This window comes from Typopeltis vanoorti, chromosome 14 (assembly GCF_054136105.1).
Source record: "Typopeltis vanoorti isolate ZY-2024b chromosome 14, IOZ_Tvanoo_1.0, whole genome shotgun sequence".
Classification (NCBI taxonomy): domain Eukaryota; kingdom Metazoa; phylum Arthropoda; class Arachnida; order Uropygi; family Thelyphonidae; genus Typopeltis; species Typopeltis vanoorti.
The window spans coordinates 47,724,692-47,747,286 of NC_143562.1; the positions used below are offsets into that span (position 1 = coordinate 47,724,692).

The 22,595-nt window shown below is 32.9% G+C and overlaps 1 protein-coding gene across 1 annotated transcript in view; it reads left to right on the forward strand.

Annotated features, from left to right (window-relative positions):
• The window catches only part of LOC150099430 (cytochrome P450 4V2-like), a 56,799-nt gene extending 36,286 nt beyond the window's left edge, over positions 1–20,513 (forward strand). Inside the window, exons 7-10 of the mRNA XM_090404344.1 lie at positions 4,601–4,774; positions 5,385–5,451; positions 12,367–12,546; positions 20,323–20,513. Of these exons, the coding sequence (XP_090260470.1) occupies positions 4,601–4,774; positions 5,385–5,451; positions 12,367–12,546; positions 20,323–20,513 (612 nt within the window). The remainder of the gene's footprint in view (positions 1–4,600; positions 4,775–5,384; positions 5,452–12,366; positions 12,547–20,322) is intronic.
• The last annotated feature ends 2,082 nt before the right edge of the window (positions 20,514–22,595 follow it).

Sequence of the window (22,595 nt, forward strand, 5' to 3'; positions counted from 1 at the left end):
TTCGGCGAACAGCAAAAACAAAGACCTGCTCAGTGTTCCAACTCTTTGTTCCACGACGGACGCCATTCCAGTGCTAGCCAACTCCTGCCAGCAACTTCTCCCATGGTGATGACTCATGCTTTCCAGAGATTAGTAACATGGAGAATATAAGTACGAGTTGTTATATATGTATATAACAACTCGTATAACAGATTTAATGGGGATAATGAAAGACTTAAGAAGTTCGACAGAATATACCTCGAACAAAATAGATGAATTTCTGACTGTCATTCCTGGCCTGACACAAGAAGTTAAGGAACTTAAACTTAAAGAATTTTGAACTAGAAAACACAAATATGGAGCTGTGTAGGGAGCTTAAAAAAATTCATGAAACGGTGGATGACCTAAATAAACAGGCAATTAGCTCGAACCTTGAAATTGTTGATGTTGCTCATGAGCCACGCGAAAATATGCATGAAATAGCAAAGAAAATTGCACATAAGATCAAGATCAACTATAATGAAGATGATATTGAGGCTATGCATCGTGTTCCTAGTGGGCAGAAAAACAGATCAATAACTATTATTATAAAATTTAAAAGTAAAGCGATCAGAGACAAATAGCTGGATGGAAAAACATATCAAATATAGACTAAGCATAATTGATATACGTGAAAGTTTTAAGGATATCAAAATATATCTAAACGAACAGTTGACTGGAAACCTAAAACACTATCATTTATTGCCAATAAATGTAAAGAAGAAGTACATTACAAATATCTCTGGGTCAAACAGGGCAAACTCTTCTTGAGAAGAGACGATATGTCTAAAATATGACGACTCAGATGTGAAGACTTGTGTAAACTCCCAGAAAACAGCAAGAGTAATAACTGACTCACGAACAACAATGGCAGATGATAATAACAACTGTGATGTCACTTCTCATAAATGTGTAATATCTCGTGATTCAGTAGAATTAAGAAACTTTTTATTCTCAGACATTCTAAGTACTTTGAATATTTTGCATATAAACATAAGAAGTATTCGAGATAAATTAGAACACATCGAATTACTACTAATGAATTTAAACTATCAACTAGAAGTTCTGATATTAACAGAAATCTACGTTAATGACGAAGAAATTGATATGTACCATTTAAGAGGATTTAAAAATTATTGTCAATGTAGAAATTATAAAAAATTTGGAGGTGTAATTATCTTTATTGGAAATTCAATATCTGTTAATAACCTTACTAACATAAAAATGAAAACAGCTAAAAATGTCAATTGTATTTAGAACATCATAATATATATATATATAACGGCTAGGTTGCATTGATACATAGTCCAACTATATACAAGAACTCGAGTGTAGTCTAGATGAGATTAAAAGTGACAATGTTCTCATAACTGGGGATATAGACGCTGAGGAATAGAGACTCTTCTCAAGATTATCTAGATGTATTTGCCATGCATGGACTCCAACAATATGTCCCCACGAGAGAATTCAATGGTGGAAGAACGTGCCTAGATCATTTATTCTGGAGGACTTTGAGTGGAAACAAACTTCAAGCAGCAGTTCTGCGCCAACCTTTTGCGGATCACTTTCCAATTGGTATCAAAGTGCATTTGCAAGTGCAGCACAGAGATGGTACAACCGAAAACATCTCCTACACAACAATTGACTCCAGAGTATTGAAGCGTTACTTGAGCTTATCTCTTCCCAAGAGGGAAGAGATAACGACGAAAAGAAATATTGATACCTCGTATCATAAATTTATTGCGATATTAAACAATAAAATACGATCCTCAAAGTTAAAATAATAGACAAAATGAAAGAAACAAAGCCCTGGATTACAGAGGATTCAGACACTGCATAAAAATTAGAGATAAAGTGTATAAAAAGTTTAAAATATAACCTCACAATCAATATTATGGAAACAATTTCAAGTAATATAGAAATCTAATCTACCATAAATTAAAAGAAAGTAATAACGAATACTAGAGAAATGAATTCCTAAAATGCCAAGGAAACTCCAGAAAAGAACGGAAGTTTGTGAATAAATTAATCGGCAAAGATATACACAAACAAACCCTCCCCATACTTAAAGATATCGATAGCAATAGAGAAAATGGAGACACAGGATAGCTGAAGAATTCAATAATCACTTTGCCACGGTTAGTAAAAGCATTCTGAAAAATGCTAAAACAACCCCTCAGAATTGCACTTCCAAGAGAATTGATAACTCCATATATGTTTTCCCGACGTGAAAATGAAATACAAGGTGTTATAGTTAACCTAAAAACAACCAAAACTTCAGAATACGATGGTATTAACACTAGCATATGAAAGAAAATGCCAAATTTACATTATGGAACCCTTAATGTACATTTTTAACTTATCATTGATGACAAGCACGTTTCCATCGGATTTTAAAAAGACTGTAGTTGTAAATTACAGACCGATCTCCCTTCTGCAGATCTTTTCGAAAATATTAGAGAAATTAGTAAAAATTAGACTCATGACTGTTTGGACAAAAACAACTTCTTTTCAAATTTGGTTCAGGCAAACGTTTATCACAGAACATGCTTTACTGAACTTCACAAACACAGTAGATGAACATAACTAGCATTATGAGTATTTTTAGATATACACAAAGCTTTTGTGTATATCAAAAACACTGTATCCCATGACATTTTAATAAAAAAATTAGAAGTCATAGGAATACGAGGTACTGCCCTAAACTGGTTCAAAATTACTTAAATGCCAGATCACAAATTGTAAAAAATGAACAACAGATATAGCAACTACAAAACAGTAGACTGTGGTGTACCACAAGGATCTGTATTAGGACCAATTTTATTTAATATTTAATTTAATTTACATCAATGACTTCTACAATCTTAAACTAAATAGTAAAATAAATACTTCTGCAGATTATGTAGTACTAAATTTTTCTACGGACACAGCCGAACAAATGCAAACCATAGTGAATGCTGATCTTTTAAAAATAACAAATTGGTTACAGTCAAATAAAATCAGTCTGAATGTCTCCAAAACTAAATATGTAAATTTTAATTTGCGAAATACAACAGGCAAAATGAACTCTGCTGCACAATTAATTTTACATGACTGGAATTGCAAGCCAAATTCAAATTGCAACTGTGAGGAAACAGAAAAAGTCAATGTAATAACTTACTTGGGATTAAAAATTGATAGTAATTTAAGCTGGAAACTGCATATTAATGTCGTAAATAAAGTAAGGATTATGTTAGACTAACTTTACGACCTAAATAGATTCTTAAATTTAAATATGTTAAAAATATTATATTCTGCCTGGATTCAAAGCATACTACAATACGGTATTTTAAGTTGGGGAGGAATCTATCGCATTACGCAGAAACCTTCAGTTTTGACTCAGAATAAAGTAATTCAAATCTTAACCAGAAACAAATACAAGGATACTGCAATGTGTAATAAATATCATAATATTTATTATATTTATTACACATACTAAACATGCTGTCCCTTAGATATTTATACTCCTATAGCGTGCTGCTATTCATAAAAAACGATAACGAATACATAGATATCAAACAAGATGCTTTCCTTAGTAGACATAAGAGCGTAAAATATATAGTTCCTAAAGCAAATACAGAAGCAATATACAAATATAATATTTATTTAGCTCCAAAATTATTCAACACGCTACCTTTAACAATAAGAAATGAAACTTACCCAAACAAATGCAGAACTCGAATGAAAGAATATTTATTTTCACACAGAAATTAGGAAGCTTTATTCAAAATAATAATATAAATGTTTGGTTTTTGCATATTGCTAATTAAAAGATCCTGTTTCAGGTGTAAAATGTAAAATATTTAAATTCTATTTAACTACTTTGTTTTATGTTGTTCCTATTTAATGTTATGCAACTTTCTTTGTACATCTTAGCATGTTTCCTATGATTTTATTATGTTATTATATTATAATAATATATAATATGTATATTATATGGATGCACATATGTGTATATAATGATAATGCATTACATAACTTTTTGTAACTTTATGCATATCGTAATCTGGACGAGCTGTTCCTCTTAGGTTACACATATGATTGTCAAATTTTTGTACTAGAATATGAAGCTTACAATAAAAAAAATCTATCTAAAAATATCCATAAAACTTGAGTTGAGTTCTACAGTCGATGTTTATTTTGTGTTGCTTCTTTATTTCCTATTATGAAAGTTATCTACATTGAAGTAGTTTACATTTAAATATAAGAAAATTTTGTCGTCCAGTCAGTTCTCATTCCATTTCCTTATTGCAATCCCCTCTAATATAATTTTATTAACTTTAAGCATTAAATACGCATCAAAATATCTTGTAGAGGTATATATGCATATATAATGCCCTCCAAATACCGATGCTATTAAATTCTTTCTGGAATTTTTTTGTTTGTTTATTTACGGATAAGTTCACAGTATACAGTTAAATATACATCGCGCCACGGTACTGTAAATTGCAGATTATCCTTAAAGATGTATATATTTTAAATGGCAGTGATTTATCTAAAACATATAGAAACTCGATTTGGTTATTGGAAATTTGCATTACAGGGTCACGATACAACAGCAGTAGGAATAATCTGGGCTCTTCACAATATAGGTCTAGACAAAAATGTACAGAGTAAAATTCACGAAGAACTAGACATGATTTTTGCAGATGATCTCACTCGGGACGTTACTCCTGATGATATCAAACAGATGAAGTACTTAGAGTGCGTCCTTAAGGTATGGTTATTTAAAACATACAAAAAACATCGTTCCGAAGGAATCATTTATCATGTTATAGACCGAATGAAAAGTGTTTTACCGATAAATAACGGTAGACGTTTTGTGATCCTTATACTGAAAAGTGATTTGATTTGTATGTGTTGATGCCACATGTTTATTACCTCATCAAGTTGTTTTTAAATACCAATTTCTTACTAATTTATCTATCCGCTTTTTAATTCCCTTCTTTACTAATTGACGATCATATTTCCATTTTATTCTATCAAATTGTTTCACTTATTTTTATTTACTTATTTTTATTAAGGGTTTCATTAAAAAAATTCTGTAACATGCATATATTAATTTTTGTCGGACTATCGACATATAGACTTAGTATTGCTAACTTTCACTGTTCCGATATTTTTAGCTTTCAGGGACTGTTCTTTTATTTTTGTTTATATTTTCAGTGTTCCTTGGTATTAAAATTCCTTTTTGGTTCTTTTATAATCACTAGCTTTTATATTTTCTCTGTTCATGTTTCCATATTAAAAATATTTTTAATATGGAAATATTTCCATATTTCCATATTACACATTCGTTCTTTTCAATAATTTTTACTTACTTATAGGAGTCTCAACGCCTCTTTCCGTCGGTTCCAATTATTGGGAGGCTATTAAATGAAGAACTCGTTCTTGGTAAGTATGCATAAGTTTAGAAGAGTGGATGGAATCTGAGCTTAGTAAGTTGTCAGATTCTCACGAATATAAAGTTTTTACATATAAAATTATAAGAAAATATTAGTATCGCGGGTGAGCAAAGGATGTTTTCTGTTTTTATTACTTTTATATATTTTCGTATATTTTATTTATTGTTTTAGACTGGATATACTGTACATCCCACTTTACAGACCAAACATGAAACTTTTTAAACCACTTCAGGTCTCTCATAAGCGGGCATAAAATGTAGTTAACTAACCACATATTTGCTCATGAAATTTAAAATTAACTGATTAGATAAAAACTATGGATTTCAAAGCCATAATAATCTGTATTTAGTTATAATAGCATCTACTTTTTATGCAACCCTGTACTTTGTCTCATATATCTAAAATGAATATGCATTAGTTATATTAAGAAATGCTTTTTTTAAAAAAAAAACGATGAAGAAAAGTTGATCTGAGGCATCTTCAGGAAGTAAATTCTGCTCAATAAATTTGAGGAGAATTTTTTTCAGTGAACTAAATCGAAATGCCTTTTAATTCCATTTAGGGCAAACACTGCAAACTTTGACTCATATACTTCTTAAGTAATGTGATAATAAATAGAAAGCATAAAAAATAATGTTTCTAATAAATTAAAGATTTCATTCTGTATGTTAGTCAAGTAAATAATAGCTTAATATCCGACGTTTCACTGACTAATATCTGTCAGCATTTTCAAAGGATATACTGGTAAGCAATAGAAAGTAACAAAAACTAGGAAACTTAATGGTAGTAGTAATAATTTCTATGAGAAAGTAATTGAATTTGTTATGTTTTTTAAAACTCTCCATAGTGCCGTCTATAACGACAATGCCCTTTGGTTGAAAGAACGTCGGTTCAAATACTTCTATTTCAATACTTCTGTTGCTTACCAGTGTATCCTTTGAAAATGCTGACAGATATCAGTCAGTGAAACGTCAGATATTAAACTATTATTTACTTGACTAACATACATAATTAAGTCTTTAATTTATTAATACTAGTGGTCAAGAAAAAGGTCATAATATGAAAAGAATGTTTCTCTTTAAATTTTAGCTTTTGCCGCTTGCCCTTTTTTCGCCTCAAGTTGCATTCCCCGCGGCTGTCTTACACGGATCAAGAACACACCGTCTGGCAATATGAATCTATAAAGCAGTCTTCTTTCACAAACACGAAACAGTACACACATAAAAGTTCCTTGCACCAGAGGCGCTTTGGTATTCTTCTAATCAATGTTGTGAAGCAAGTTTGCTGATCGCGTTTGTTCTTCTAGACGGGATTTGAACCGACGTTCTTTCAACCAAAGGGCATTGTCGTTATAGAATGCACTATGGAGAGTTTTAAAAAACATAACAAATTCCATTACTTTCTCATAGAAATTATTACTACTACCAACAAACCATAGTCTAATATATTAATTAATTAATTAATTAAATTGCATGCTTTTAAATATGAACTAAATAATAATAATAATAATATATAGGCGACATTGGATTTTCTTAATTGCAAGTTTCCATAATTCCACAAACGCTTTAAATCAGCAGGTTTTAACTGCGAAAAGATTTCGGGTCAGAGCAAACATTAATAAACGTGTTTAAATTAAATTATTATTACAACACTATAGAAATTATTATATACTACAAATTTCAACCCTACAGTATAATTTCGTCTTATGAAAAAGGAGCGCAGATAAAAAATAAAAGTTTAAAAAGCTGTGCTTTACATTAACATAAATTCGTTTTAGAAATTAAAACATGCATGGTTTATTAGAAAACACATTGCCTATTAAAAATTATTTCTTCATAAAAATGCGTTATTTTTATTTTGGAGTATCTCGATTTAAATTAATTTAAATTATGTGTTTAAAAACTGTTGTGATAAATCCTTCACATATGTCTGGCATTCGTTTCACTTGGAATGCGTGACCAACAATAGTTAATGTAAAACTAAAAATAATGTAAAACTAAAAATAATGTAAATCTGTCAATTTTTAGTTGTGGTGTATGTGCTCTATGGAAAAAGTATTAATCTTTAAAAGTAATAACAAAATATAGCTATCATTAAATATGTCAAGGAATAGAATCGTTCATATAATTACCAATAGATGGCGCTAGTAATCGCGGTAGTAATAACGGTAGGTTTACATTTTTTTTTTTTTTAAATTCATTTGCACATTTAAGTCCTAATCTTAGAATAATTCATTTACTATTAACTACGATCATTATGGTCACCTTTAAATAAAAATATAAAAAAATAAAAAATAAATCAGCTAACGCCTTTTATTTCCTTATAGGGAGTAGGCAAGGCCTTTATACCTTATCTAGCTTTTGGAGACTGAGTGGGCAGTTCAATCTCCACCGGTAGCTAATCAGAGATAGCTGGGCCATGTCTATCACTACTTATAGCAGCCACCGATGAAGAGGCTGGCAAACAGATGTTGTCATCTCTTGGTACCTAACCCTAACAAGATATGTCACTGTCTGAAATAATGTGGGTACCACGGTCGATTTTCTTGAGTTTACGGGATGAAAAACCCGAGTTTCCAGGAGGAAAAACCCGCTTGCCCGTTCCAGAGATCGACTAACTCTGGAACCGGTCGAAGAAAGGCTTAGAAAAAGTTCGTCTAGTCGGCGACTAGACTTGAAATTAAGTCAAACTTCGAGCGACCAAGCTCAGAGGACGCAAGCGTCACTTCCAATTAGCTTCACAGGCCTTTTCTAAAAATATTTTTAAAAGCGATTAGAAAACACACCGGTTTACAATGATAAGAAAACATTGGATTAGGACTTTAAAATGTTTTAAGTCCCTTAGATATTTGAAGTCAATTTAGGATTTTTAAGATAAAATTTAAGAGAAATAATCTAACATTTTTGAAACAATTACAAGAATTTTACGATATTACTCGTCCACCAAAATTCATTCATTTGTAAAGCGTTGATATTTTGGCATTTTATCATTAATTTCATCAGGATGGAGAATAAAATGCGTTCTTTCTGAGAAACAAAGCAAAACCGGTTAAAAAATTACCTATTATATATTTAACTCTCAAGTAATAGTCATTTCTACCCTACCTGTTTCCTTCCATGTAGTTATCCGTGCGATTTGCAACAGCGAAAACGCATTCGTGTTATGGTTTAAAATACAGTGTAGCGCAAAGAGCAACAAACAAACAAACAAAAAACAGTACTGAACGGCAACACCCACTTCAGTACACGCGTTGTGAGATATGCTGTTCGACTGCATGCACATTAAGAGAAGAGTACGTGTAGAGTCTACGCCATTACATTTAACTATATCAATGGTGATGATGTTGGAAGAAAAGACATTTATTGTTGAGCATTATTTTCGTTCAAAAGGAGTTGGTAGAGCAAATGGTCTTACCAACTTGTTTGTGAGCACTCTGCTCGTTGTTTCCGTGAGGGTACACCAAGCAATAATGTCATCTCGAGAGGTTCCGACGTACTGAAAGTGTTTTGCCGCAATGCAAAGGGCATTTGGGGAGACCACGAACTGTTAACTGGAGCAAGTGTTACAGTCTCCGAAACGCAGTCAACACCGAACAGTGGTAAAACTTGAGATACCAAAGCGGTCACTACAGAGAATCCTAAAAGAGCTGGGTGTCTTTTTGTACATCATTCAGGTGGATCGGTGTTTAATAGCTACGGATTGTACTAGACGGATGGAACACTGTGTACGTGTGCTGGCCAATGTCTATGAAGATCCGTCCTTCCTCCATAATGTCTGGTTCTCGGACGAAATGCATTTCCATCAGGTTTCTCTTGAACAAATTCGTTTCTCGAGAACCGAATTTGTTCAAGAGAAACCTCTTCACGGGGAGAAGGTCACCACATGATGTACTGTTTCCGGCAATGACATAATTGGGTCCTACTTCATTGAAGAGGGTGGTGTAACCGTGACTTCTAATAGCGAAAGCTACATCGAGAATGTGTTGGCTTCGCTCACCAGGATTTCTTGGGATACGTCATGCAAAAAAAATTCCATTTCGTGCACAGGTATTCCAACAGGACGGAACAACCTGTCACACATTACGTGGGTCTAGAGCAGGGGTTCTCAAACTTTTTAAATTTTGCACCACATAAATAAGAATCAAAAAATATATGTACCACCATATTCCCGATTAAAAATCAATGCATCCCAAATGAAGTGTTTATAATCAAAGAATAAAACATTTTAAATTTATATTATTTATTTATATTCGTAAATGAACCTTTTACATTACAATGAAATATAGTAAATGGTAGGTAATAAATACATTTTTCTGAACATTTATTTAAATATTTTGTGTAAAAATTGTACTACCACCAAAACTAACGTAATGTACCATTAGTGGTACATATACCACAGTTTGAGAAACGATGGTCTAGACTTTAGAGTATACTTATCAAAACACCTTTCCCGGAAGGCTCATTTCGAGGTTGACAGAATTCCCATACCCTTCACGTTCTCCTGATCTCATATCGTTTGATGCCTTTATTCGGGATATTTTGAAGGAATGGGTATTCCACCATGACTCGCCTTCAAACCTTGATGAACTGAGGGACAAGATTACATGGTATATCCAGCAGATATCCCAACCCTTGTTTTCCAAGATGACAAAGGACCATGCATGCTCTACGAAACCTGTCTTGAAAGACAAGGTGACCAGTTTGAGCATCGACCAAGATTACACCTACAGTTGTGGATGTACATATCACCTTGTGTATACATATATTGCTTTGTTAATAAATGCATTTACTCCATAACATACTAGTATATCATTGTAGTTATTCAGTGCTGTTTTGTTTGCGCCATAATGTATTAAGGATATAAGCTGATATATTATTTGAACACCAGTAGTGCCCCCCCACCCCTACACGTGCTATTCTTATTTCAAACTGCCTCCTAAACATTCACTAGAAGGAATTTGGATAAACAACGAGTTAATTCCTTTTGAAATGAAATTTTGTTTTTGAAAAATCATTATAACTAGGGGGACTTTTCATAGCTCCTCCTTCCCCATGCAACAGCTTATTATCGCTCTAGTCCATTCATTTACTCAATGTATTTATTTGTCGGTCCTCTGATCAGTATCTCGTTCGCTGAGGGACATCGTACTTCAGCTCATATGTTTCTTTCTTATTTCAAGAACGAACACGTTTAAAATCGTAGCTTTGAATTCCATTGCTGTGAATGTTTGTACATGAAACATGAAACTCCTGGTATAAGATCCAAAAGGAGACTACTACCAACACCTTGCTTGCATCAAATTTTTGACACCTCCATACTATAAGTGAAAACGTTTTATGTTCAGTCCTCCTGATCAGGTTTTACAAATTATTTTGAGTGCATTTCAAATCAAAAATAAAGTGATAGTTCTCAAGTATATCTGGAATGCTTTCACCAGAGTAACTGATATTGTTATTATTACGCTATCAGGTTTAACCAAGTTCAATCATTATTTCACAAACAAACAATAAACTATTGAAGCAAAACGATAATCACGCAATAAATACAGTCATAAAGATTTGGATAGCTGAACTCTAAATAAAATACAATAAATAAATGTGACAAAAGTTGGCCGGTAGTGGCTTAAACACACCAATATCTCAATAGTTACCCATGTATCAAGTGCACGGGCACGGGTAACTATTAAGAAGCTATTTCAGAGAAGTTATGTAACTGTTTACAAGAATCAAAAATCAACGAATTACCACATATGATCTACAAAAACCACCATTACTTGGAAAAGTTCAGATTTTACGGCGATACCTGACAGACTGTTCTTAGATTCTTGGGTTGAATTCGAATTATTCTGTATTATCAGTCGTTTTAATGATATCTTATTTTGGCTGTGTTTCAACTGTGTGAATAAAGTCCTAATGCATTATGGCAAGTTTGGAGTTTATATTCAAGACTAACCACTTCATAACTTAGATTTAGTAAGAAATATGCAAATTATATAACAAAATTAAATTCATAAAGTGATGATGCGAGCAGGTTCTGTTTTTAAATATAACATTTAGCTAATTCTTGATATACACAAAATTTTAAATACAGCTTTTTAAACAAAATGTGGTAGTGAATTTTTGGCATTACATTACATTACTGCGTTTCGTCGAAAGGCATAAAACATATAACATTGTCAATTATTTATTGCCAAAGAAATCAAGTATATATTTTCTGAGTACTTGCCATCTAACGATATATTTGTAGGAAATAAACTACGCAGTTAACAGTCGGTGAGCAGCAGACGACGAAATAGAATTTCGCTTTAAATTCTAGAACTCATCAGAGGGTGCCTCTGCTTCCTTATCTAGTTACGTTTATAAAAAAGAAATATAAAGGTTGTATTTTAATTATGTCCAAGGCCTCTAGATGAATTTAGTCGTCTAATTTAACGATAAGAGAAAATGAGCGACTCGTAAAAGATAAATACATTTTCATGTTAATTTGATTATTTTAAAAAAGAAAAAAAAATCTAAGGGTCGAACTTTTGAAGTTAGAATTGTATAAATGAGAGAGAGAGAGAGAGAGAGAGAGAGAGAGAGAGAGTGATGTGGGAATTTGGAGTTCACATTTTCATTCAATAAATTTAAAAGTCCGCGCGGTTAGTCTAGCGGCTGTGCGCTTCGCAACCATATGTCTAGGGAATAAGTGTCCTAGGTTCGATTCCTGTCGACGACGTGAGGAGCTCAAGGATCTTCCTTAGCCATAGCCAAGTTAGCCGGTCTTCTAGCCACTGTTTTTTGTTATTCAGTTTTAAGGATTACGAGATATTCACATTTTAACTACCTACTTTTGCTTTTTAATTTTAGAAAACAAACTTACTTATTTGATGACGATCTTCTCAAATACCTACTTACTTTTACAGATGGTTACACCGTTCCTGCAGGAACCACATGTTATTGTCATATATATATGCTGCATAGAGATCCTAGAACATTTCCTAATCCGGATGTATTCGATCCTGATCGATTTCTTCCAGAGAATTCAACAAATCGTCTTCCCTATGCGTATGTGCCATTTTCTGCTGGTCCAAGAAATTGTATAGGTAAATGAAAACATTTTCCTTATTGTGAGGTGACTGTATCCTCTGATCTCATCTCATCTCGGATTTCCTTCTGTATGATCAGAAGGATATCCGAGATATACTCAATAGTAAATTTTATTAGTTGAGAGGCTTCAAGTTAGCATAAAAGTAGAGTGTTAGTAGTTTTCTTCATTAGAGTAAAAAGATTTGAAGTGAGTGAAACTGGACGGTAAATAGATGGCATATATTAGTTGCTTTTTTGTGAGGAATGGGTTGAATATGGACTAAATCCGCATTTTAGCAGAGATACAATAGGAATAGTACATAATCAAAAGGACACAGACATGATTCATCTTCGGAGCAATTGGATAAATGCCATCAGGACGAAGAGAATTTTTAGCATCCAGTTTAGGTAATATTAAGATTTTTCTAATCTCTTTTTAATAGCAAAATCAAACTAATTGGGTACATTGAATGTGAGGACTTTCACTGTGATTCCATCTCACGAAAGTAAGCCTATAGTACACTAGTACTGTGAGTGGACTAAGAGTTTATTTTTCTATTTCTTATTTCATTTTTCTATTATTTTTTACATATTCCAGAAACTCTGCTATAGTGACCAAAATGGAACTTTTCCAAGTCAATTCAGGTCTTCAATAAGAAGAACAGTGGTCCACATCGGGAAATGACTTCTCCCACCTAAAGATAACCGTAAACATCAATGCCTTAGGCGGGATTCGAACCCGCGACCTGTTGGTTGTAGAACGGTTACGCTAACCACTCGGTCAAGAATGCCAGCCAATAAATTAAACAGTTCCTTTACATAATCATTAATATGATGAATATATAGAGTTTCGACAGTTTCTGTTTTTTAATTATATTGTAATAGTTCCTACACGTTTCTGTATTTTAATATTGTTATGGTTCATGATAGCTTTTCATTGTAATTTTTATTCATTCTAATCCTAACCCAGAAAAAGCCACAAGCATATGCCGAAAAACTAGTCCGTGTCATTTATTTATATTAATACGGCCAAATAAATCCAATGTATTCCTTGTTATAATCATTAATAAGTAATAAAATAAAATAAAAATGAATGCCGAAATAGCATACCAATGCGATATTTTATTAAATTTTCGCTGCTAAGAAATTAAAACAGCATTTGAAATATAGAAACAAAAAGCTTCAATCTGGCATTATCTTCAGTTTGACATAACGGAAAATATTACGTATACATTCTTGTTATAGACAGAAGTAGAAACTTAAATGTTTCAAAATCTAGCACAGATCTTATTTATTCTCATAAACCGAGGTACGCAATATGGCTACTTGTTTCAGCTTTGACAGCTACTGCTGGAGATTAGTAGTCAATACTAAAATATTTCTTAAATATATATATATATATATATATATATCATAGATCTCTCTCTCTCTCTCTCTCTCTCTCTCTCTGGTGATGGAGATCATTAAGTCAGGCTAGATAGATGAAACTGCATACAATGATAAGCAAGGCTTCAGAAATCCACTCTCCTACTCGCCACAGGTGAGTGATCAGAGATGAGTGGCGCGTGATTTTCAGCCTCATTCTAAATGCATTCGAAAATATATTTTCGCACAATTCTTTCCTTTCCTCTTTCTTTATTTTAAAACATCATATCATTCACTGTCAAGCTGTTAATCATGGGTAGCTGTAACGAATTCATTAAAGTAATTTTAATTCGGGAAAGTTGGAAATTTCATAAATATCTGCTTTCGAGTTCCAATAATCATCTATTTGATCCCAAAGCAAGATATCAAGCGAGAAAAATGAGTCGCCCTTAAAGTGTTATAGTTACGGACTTGAAAATAGTAAAATCTCATGCACTTGAAATATGCGAGAAAACATGCAAGTTTTACACATCATGAATATATTTAAATTAAATTATAGTTATCGTTTCCAATAAAGAAATTTTAAAGAAATCAATGCATTCATTAGTTTAATATTAACCTTAAATGAATATACACTACGCACGATAAATGTAATATATAATGTATTATTATCTATTAAAAATAATTGTACTTTTCTCACAATATAATTTCATTAACAAAATAAACATTTACAATCTAATTAAATACTGTAGTACATAGATGGCGAACGTATGGCACGTGGGCCAGAGGGGGCACCTCCGAGAATTTTGCTGGCACTTCAACGATTTACAGGTGATATCCTTTTTATACGTTTATAAATTATTCAACCTTTTTTTTAATTGTTACAATACGTACAAGTTAAATTTTGTTTTACACCAGAGAGCAGGTATGAAGATGTGCATATCATTGGTGTGGTATTAACAAAAGGTCACTCAACCCAAAGACAAAGGCAACCTATAATTGTTGAGTTGAAATGCTAATTCTCTTCAACCGAATTCCATAACATGTGAAACTGTCATAACAACATTCACTATGTATTTCTTAGTTTTAATGCATTCACGACGGCAACCATGATTTTACTTTACAAAAAACAACATTAAAAAGTGTTACATGTGTCTCGCACACAAAAAATATTTAAACATGTTCACGTCGAGGCGATAGTAACTCGCTCCCTGAAGTTAACAACACACCCTTCCCAATAGCATTATACTGCAGATGCAAGAAAAACAAGTAGTTTTATTGTATCCCTGATTAAGGTACAGAGGCTTTTGCAGTTTGTATAATATATTTCTCAACAAATAGTGCAATTGCAATTAGAGACAGCTGGGGGGAAAAGGCACTAACTAATGAATCACATGTCCCCTCTCACAGAAACTACACTGTATAGACTCAAGCAAAACCATATGTTGTACTGGAAACACAGTATCTAACTAATAACTCTTGTCCAATTTTTCAATTACATGAAATAAGTGTTTGTTGGATTGCATTTGAAATTCTCGATGTCATTATGATAGATCACAAAGACTAACTTCAAATAAAATTCTACCACGAATTGTAATATGCCATATAATGCATGTGTGAGTGCCTGTGCCAGCTCAAACGCAAACAAGTAGCAAGAAATTTCAACCAAAAGTTGAAACTTTGTGTGAGTTATATGTGGGTGCGAGTTATTTTCGAGTAAATATGGTAAGTGTTTCGCCGAAAAGTTGACATCCTTCTGCTCCTTCCCTTTCTCAGCTAACTTCGATTGTGAGTTACAATGTATAAATATTTTTCTCAATACTGTTTTTATTCAAGCCAACATAATAAAAATCAATTTAATAATACAACAATCAATTTTTCACTGAATAACATTACAAATTTATATATAAATAAATATTATAAATAAAATAAATAATTATAAAAATTATTTATAAAATATTATAAATAAATATATATTATACATTTATATATAAATGAATAAAATAAATAATTATAAATACTTATTTATATAAAAAAAATCAGCTAACGCCTATGTTGTTCTCATATAGGGAGTAGGCGTGGACGTTCACCCTATCTCACTTTCGGAGACTGAATGGGCAGTTCAATCTCCACTGGTAGCCAATCAGAGAGATAGCTGGCCCAGGGCTATCACTGTTTCATCGGTACTCAGTGAAGAAGGCGGCAAGCTAGTCAGGCCATCTCGTGGTCTCTAACCCTAACACAATATTTGTAATGTCTGAAAATAGTGTGGGTTCGACAGTCGATTTTCTTGAGTTTACGGGACGAAAAACCCGAGTTTCCCGGAGTAAAAACCGGCTAGCCCGTGCCAGAGAACCGGCCGAAAAAAAGACAGAAAAATTTCCTCTAGTTGGTGACTAAATTTGAACCACCAAATCCTTTCTTCGTGCAGTCAAGCGCCGTTGAGTGCAAACGCCACTTCTACTGAGCTACATATATTTTATTAACAACAAAGCATCTATGTGCAATCTGAATAGGAATAAATATATACACATCTATTTACAATTATATACATTTTGTACATAATATGCTCATTTTAATTGACATTTTCTCTTTGACATTTCTTTATAGTTTCTTTTTCACATTGTGTCTATTATCTGTGTTCATACAATCTTTTTTTACATGATAATCTGCTCAGTGCCTTGCGTTTCCTAAAGTCCTTATACTTCATCTGGGCATTTTTTCCCCTTCAATGTGTCATGCATTGATATCATTCTATCTTAATCACTTATATTAACATTTAAATTACTATTTCATACATCCTATTTTTCATCTATTTACAATTATATACATGCTGTACATTGTATTCTCATTCTAATTGGCATTTTTCTTTGACATTTCTTTATGGTTTCACATTGTGTATATTATCTGTGTTTATACAGTCTTTTTTTTTCTTCATGATAATCTGCTAGTGCTTTCTGTTTCCTATAGTCCTTATACTTCATCTGAGCTTTTAATTTTTTTTTAAATTTAGTGTGTCATACATTCTATCATTCTATCTGAATTATTGTTGTCCCATTTAATGCCATTTAAAAACACTACATAATAAGTGCAAAAAGAAAACGTGAAAGTGATTCTGTCGCCAAGAAACGTAAATGGCTCACTTTAGAACAAAAGCTCGATATAATCAAGCTTCATGAAGAAGGTGCATCCTTTGCTAAAATGGGCCGTGAAAAAGGAATGGACGAGAGATCAGTTCGAAAACTTATCTAAAAAAAAGATGACTACAAATCGCAAGGTTTACGGCTTCTTATTTATCAAAAATATTTATTAGATTCGTCATCCATGTTCGTATTGTTGGCGAATCTGCCAGTGCAGATAAAGAGGCTGCTTTAAGATATCCGAAGGAATTGAGTGAAATCATACAAAAAGGTGGCTACAAAGATAAACAAATATTTAATGTTGATGAAACGGGATTATTCTGGAGAAAGTTGCCATCACACACTTTTATAGCAGCCAATGAAAAGTCATGCCCTGAATATAAAATTTCAAAAGACCGTCTCACACTGTTTTTCGGAGGAAATGCAGCAGGGGATTTCAAATTAAAATCGATACTTGTGTACCTTGCAAAAAATCTTAGAGCTCTTTAAAATGTATCAAAAAATAATCTCCCAGTGTTGTGGCGTTCAAATAAGAAAGCATGGGTCACAAGAGTTTTATTTTAAGATTGATTCACCAACTATTTTTTCCCTACAACAGAACGTTATTGCAGAGAAAAGGGATTAGATTTTAAGATTTTATTGATCTTAGATAATGCCCCCGGTCATCCGACTGGTCTTTGTGATTTAAATGAAAATGTACAAATAACTTTTCTTCCATCAAATACGACGTCGGTGATCCAACCAATGGATCACGGTGTCATGGTGACATTTAAGGCTTATTATTTTCGCCGCACCTTTTTGCAAGGCATAAAAGCTACAGCAGGAGAAATATGCGCCTACTTTAAGGGAATTTTGGAAAAGCTACAACATCAAAAACGTTATCGAAAATATAGGCGAAGCATGAATTAGCGGCAAGCAACATGAGAGCAGTATGAAAACATATCATACCACATTGCGCAAATGATTTCATTGGTTTTGAAACTCATTTTGCTGAAGCCACTGATAACATAGTGGAAATTGGACAGCAACTTGGTTGCAAATAGTTAGATTCCTTCAACGTAATTGAGTGTATTAAATCGAACACTAATGAACTGGATAATGAAACACTTATTAACATGGATGAACAATGAGCTTATGAAGAGTGGGAGGACAACTTAGACAACAGTGACTGTGTTGAAGCGCCTGCACGAGAATTATCATTTTTACCAATTATCATTTTTACCATAACCAATTATCATTTTTTTGTATTTAGTTCCTCGATTAGTCCGGTTTCAAACATTCCGGGATATCGGTGGAACGATTACCCGGACTATGCAAGGTATTGCTGTACTTTGTTTTCTCGTCATAATATTTGGTCTTTTAAAACATTCACCTATAATGACATTTTCCTAAATTAGACCGATGCCTTGGGCGAGTAAAATTCACCTGCTGGCGTGTAGTTTAACTCTGGAAAAAGGGGGATGTTTTTATGTAACAAAAAATAACTTTATGAGCAATTTTTTTCAATTTTAAGAAACACATAGAAGAATATGTGTATATTAAAGGGCATTATGATTTGTTACATTATTAATGTAACAAATATTAACGACTTCACTCCATATAGAACTCTGAATACTACGAGTACATATGATGAATTATACACCATTGAAATTTCAATCTCTTAACCTTCAAAAATCAGATTGGGAATAATACGGATAACTAACCACATATCAAGTTTAATCTAAATTGTAAGGTTTCTTCCTTTAACGACAACAAAATCAATACTTTTCGGGACATTTATTTTTTGTTTAATGTTGTTTGGTGATTTTTATTTTATTATTATTTTTCAATCTTTCAATCGATTTTTCTGGGGAATTTTCTGTGCACACTATAGTGAATGGTGTACACAGAAAATTTCTACTACAGTTTCTTGTGTTAGAAACTGTCCTATAATAGGGGTGTAGTGACAGGAACAGACAAATTAGGTTGATTTTATTAGTCATTTGGATGACTATTTTACTTGAGCTAAAAAAAAAAAATCTCCACCATTATGATTCTTTCTTTAGCATGTTAACATCTCTATGCAATTGTCTAATCTGCAATTTTGGAAAATCTATTCTTTAACGAATGAAAACACAAATAAATCTCAGGTATCGAGTCTAAAAGCTTTAATCTAGAAAGGGTAATGATATTTACTGAGGATAGTTTAACTCAAGCATCAAATAATAGGCCAATTTGTGTGTCAGATGTTGTGGTTAAATTGCTAAAGAGGCTAGTGGGAACCAGGAACCAGTATTGGGTTAACAACAATAGCAACAACAATAATCTACTTACTTATTACAATAAGGTGATAGTTACATTGGACGAAGTAGATGGATACAGAGTGGTATATTTAGATTTTGCAAATCCGTTTGATAGATTACCACATGAATAGGAGAAGGAAGAGGGGGTAACATGATAAAGATGTACACGTTGGTAAGGGATTGCTAAAGGATTAACGTTGCAGAGGCTTTTCATAAAATGAAGATGGAGAGAACAAGAAGTGATCCTGGAAACTGCAAAGGAGGAGCAAGTAGAATTTTTTCATGGAGAGTTGTGAATGATTGGAGTACATTGCCTGAGAGCGTGGTGTCTACAGAGAATTTGAATGTGTTTTAAGGTATGATGAACTGTGTATGTATGACAAAAGGACTTAGCACGATAAGTCATGGAGTTCATGAGGAACTTGGGATAATAATAATCATTTCGTATGATGATACAGCGGCCATGAGTCCCTGTTTAAGAGGAGGTACAGCACCATCTCAGTCTTCCTATATTTTATCCGGAGTTAGAACAAGCATAGCTGACCAATCAGGCCTATGGGTGGGTCAGTATTCCTGATTGCAATCCGTGTGTGTTCGGGGGCCGGTTTGCGGGATGAAAAAACCAGATAAACTGGCGGAAAATACCCTGCTGTCCACGCCCAAGACCGGCTAACGTGTCTATGACTGAGGAAGATTCTTAAGCTATCACGTTGTCGACGGGAATCGAACCCAGGACACTCCTTCCCCAGGTATATGGTTGCGAAAAGCCAAGCCACTAGGCTAACCGCGCGGACAATAATAATAATATATAATAATCACCATTTATTGTATAAATTCCGTATTCCATTTTGTTATTTTCAAATGCCCTTTTGAGATGCGAATTTTGGACTTCATTTAAATATTTTTCTCTATATCTTTAAACTGTATTTGTTAAGCTTCATGAATATGTAGGATTTATTATTGTATTAAGATTTAGATCATTATAATTTTTAATAATTTTTTGTAGGACAAAAATTTGCAATGATGGAAGAGAAAATAATAATCGCCAACATCCTACGTCACTTTAAAATCCGTTCGAAATCTTCAAGGGATGAAATTCACGTCGCCATAGATATAACATTAAACCCCGGCAATGAAGTGTATATGAAATTCATTCCACGGCAGGCAGTTAAAGAAGAGCCAAGATCGAATAACTGAATTCTAAGACACAATATATAACACAATATAATATTTAACGTAGAATATTGTTCATTAAGGATGTAGATAGTTCTGTCTTTTTTACTATAACTAAAAATCAAAAATATTCATAATCTTATTATGAGGTTTTAGAAAGTAAGATAAAAATTAATACATGCAGTTTTGGTGAGGAAATGTGTAAGGCCAAAGCATCATTGTAGTTCTATATAAAATAATAATAATAATAATTACTTAAATACAGCTAATACTGGAACTCAGTATTTGAATGTAACCACCCCCTTGTTACCATATGTAATGTTTCAAGTAATATACCTGAATAAATTTCCCACATTCTCGCTATCTTATAACTGAGATATTATTCTGTTTTTTTTCTTAATAGCCCAATGATAATTCCTACCGAATGAATCTAATGTCTTGAGAAGTCAGTGGCATATCTCATATCTGTGGTTCTCTAATCTTTGATAAACTGTTTTACTTTTAACACAGCTCTAAAACTGGCATAATTGCTTCAATATGAATTTATGCAGTTAATAATTCAACGTACTATTTTTGCTAATTCCATTATTGATTTCCATATTTAGTTTTGCATCTTCACTAAAAACGTTCATAAAAAAGCTGAAATCTTTTGCTTGTTCTATAAATTCTCCCTTCAGAATGTAGGTTTATGTTACTGTCGACTGTTACTGTTACTTTCATAGTACTGGTGTTTTTTTGCTGATTTTCATTCCATATTTGCTACAGCAGTTCTTCGGTTTACTGCTTGTTTAAGAGTACAACACCATCCGTATAAAGTAAAGAGCTCAGATTAACATCTCCAATATTTAGATGAGGTTTAATATGTTTTCCGGCATTATATGATCCATATGATGATGAATAACAATGGTCGATAAAGAAAAATGTTCTTTATGACCATCAAACCATCTTTCGGTACCTGCTTTAATTCTAACTGCTTACTTATAACAGTATAATATCTAGTTTTCATCATATCACTGTAGGGTTTGAACAAAGTTTCTCTTGAAAGCTTGTAATAAACATTTCCCAGATCTATAGAAGGTAAAAATACAGATCGTTTTTTTATTCCAATTGATTTCTCAACTATCTTATGTCTTGAAGTGAAAATCTAATCTACTAACTTGGCCTCAACCCAACTTGTTCTTCTTCACGTTTCTCTTTGATAACTTTTCTTAGCTTCTCAATTGTGCTTTTATAAATCTTACCAAGAACACTCAGTAAGAAAATTCTTCTCTAATTTTCACATTCATTTTTATTTCCCTCTTTTTAGAGGATTACCCCGCGTGCTCTCCCGTTATCTTGAATTAGACCTTCTAACCATGCGTTCTGAATTATTATACTTCATATTTAAGCATTTTTAGTCAAATGTACTCCATCCTTCATTTCTAAGCTTTTTCGGCTTAGAAATGAAGGATGGAGTGAAAACATTTCGCCACCTTCCTGATATTGTCTTCTATATCCTTATCAAATGCTTCCTAAGACTTTCTTTAGCTCCTTTTATATTCTGCTTTGCTTTCTTACTTTTCTCTCCCACTATTGTCTTGGATCATCTTCCAACTTACTCGTTTGAAACTTTCGAATATGCTTGCTTCTTTCACTTCTTGCCTACACTATGAAGTTCTGATTTTTGTGTTTTGGACAACTTCGCTACCTGCCTGTCTGGTTGAATCAATGTTTTTGAAAGTCTGCCACTGATTCTCCAAAGTTTCATTATTGTTTACAAACATCCTCATTTTTGTTGGAATAATATTTATAATAATTATAAGTCGACAATTCACCTATAAAATCTGCCCATTTTTGATTATTTTTTAAAACTTTCTTACTTTTCCTTTCAATATTATATTCACTTTCATCCTGTTTAAAAATCACTTCCTGTTCGAAATCTGCATGTATTATACTCGTGTGCTCTGTACTCTGTACTTAGGTACTTTCGTGAACTCTTACTTATGTACTCTTGCCCCTTTCCCCGAACCAGCATGAAGATATCGCTATCCAGAATAACATAATCCTTGCTTCGGTAATATCGATTATGTCGCCTTGGTATTTTTCGAATTCTTCTGTTAGTTCCTT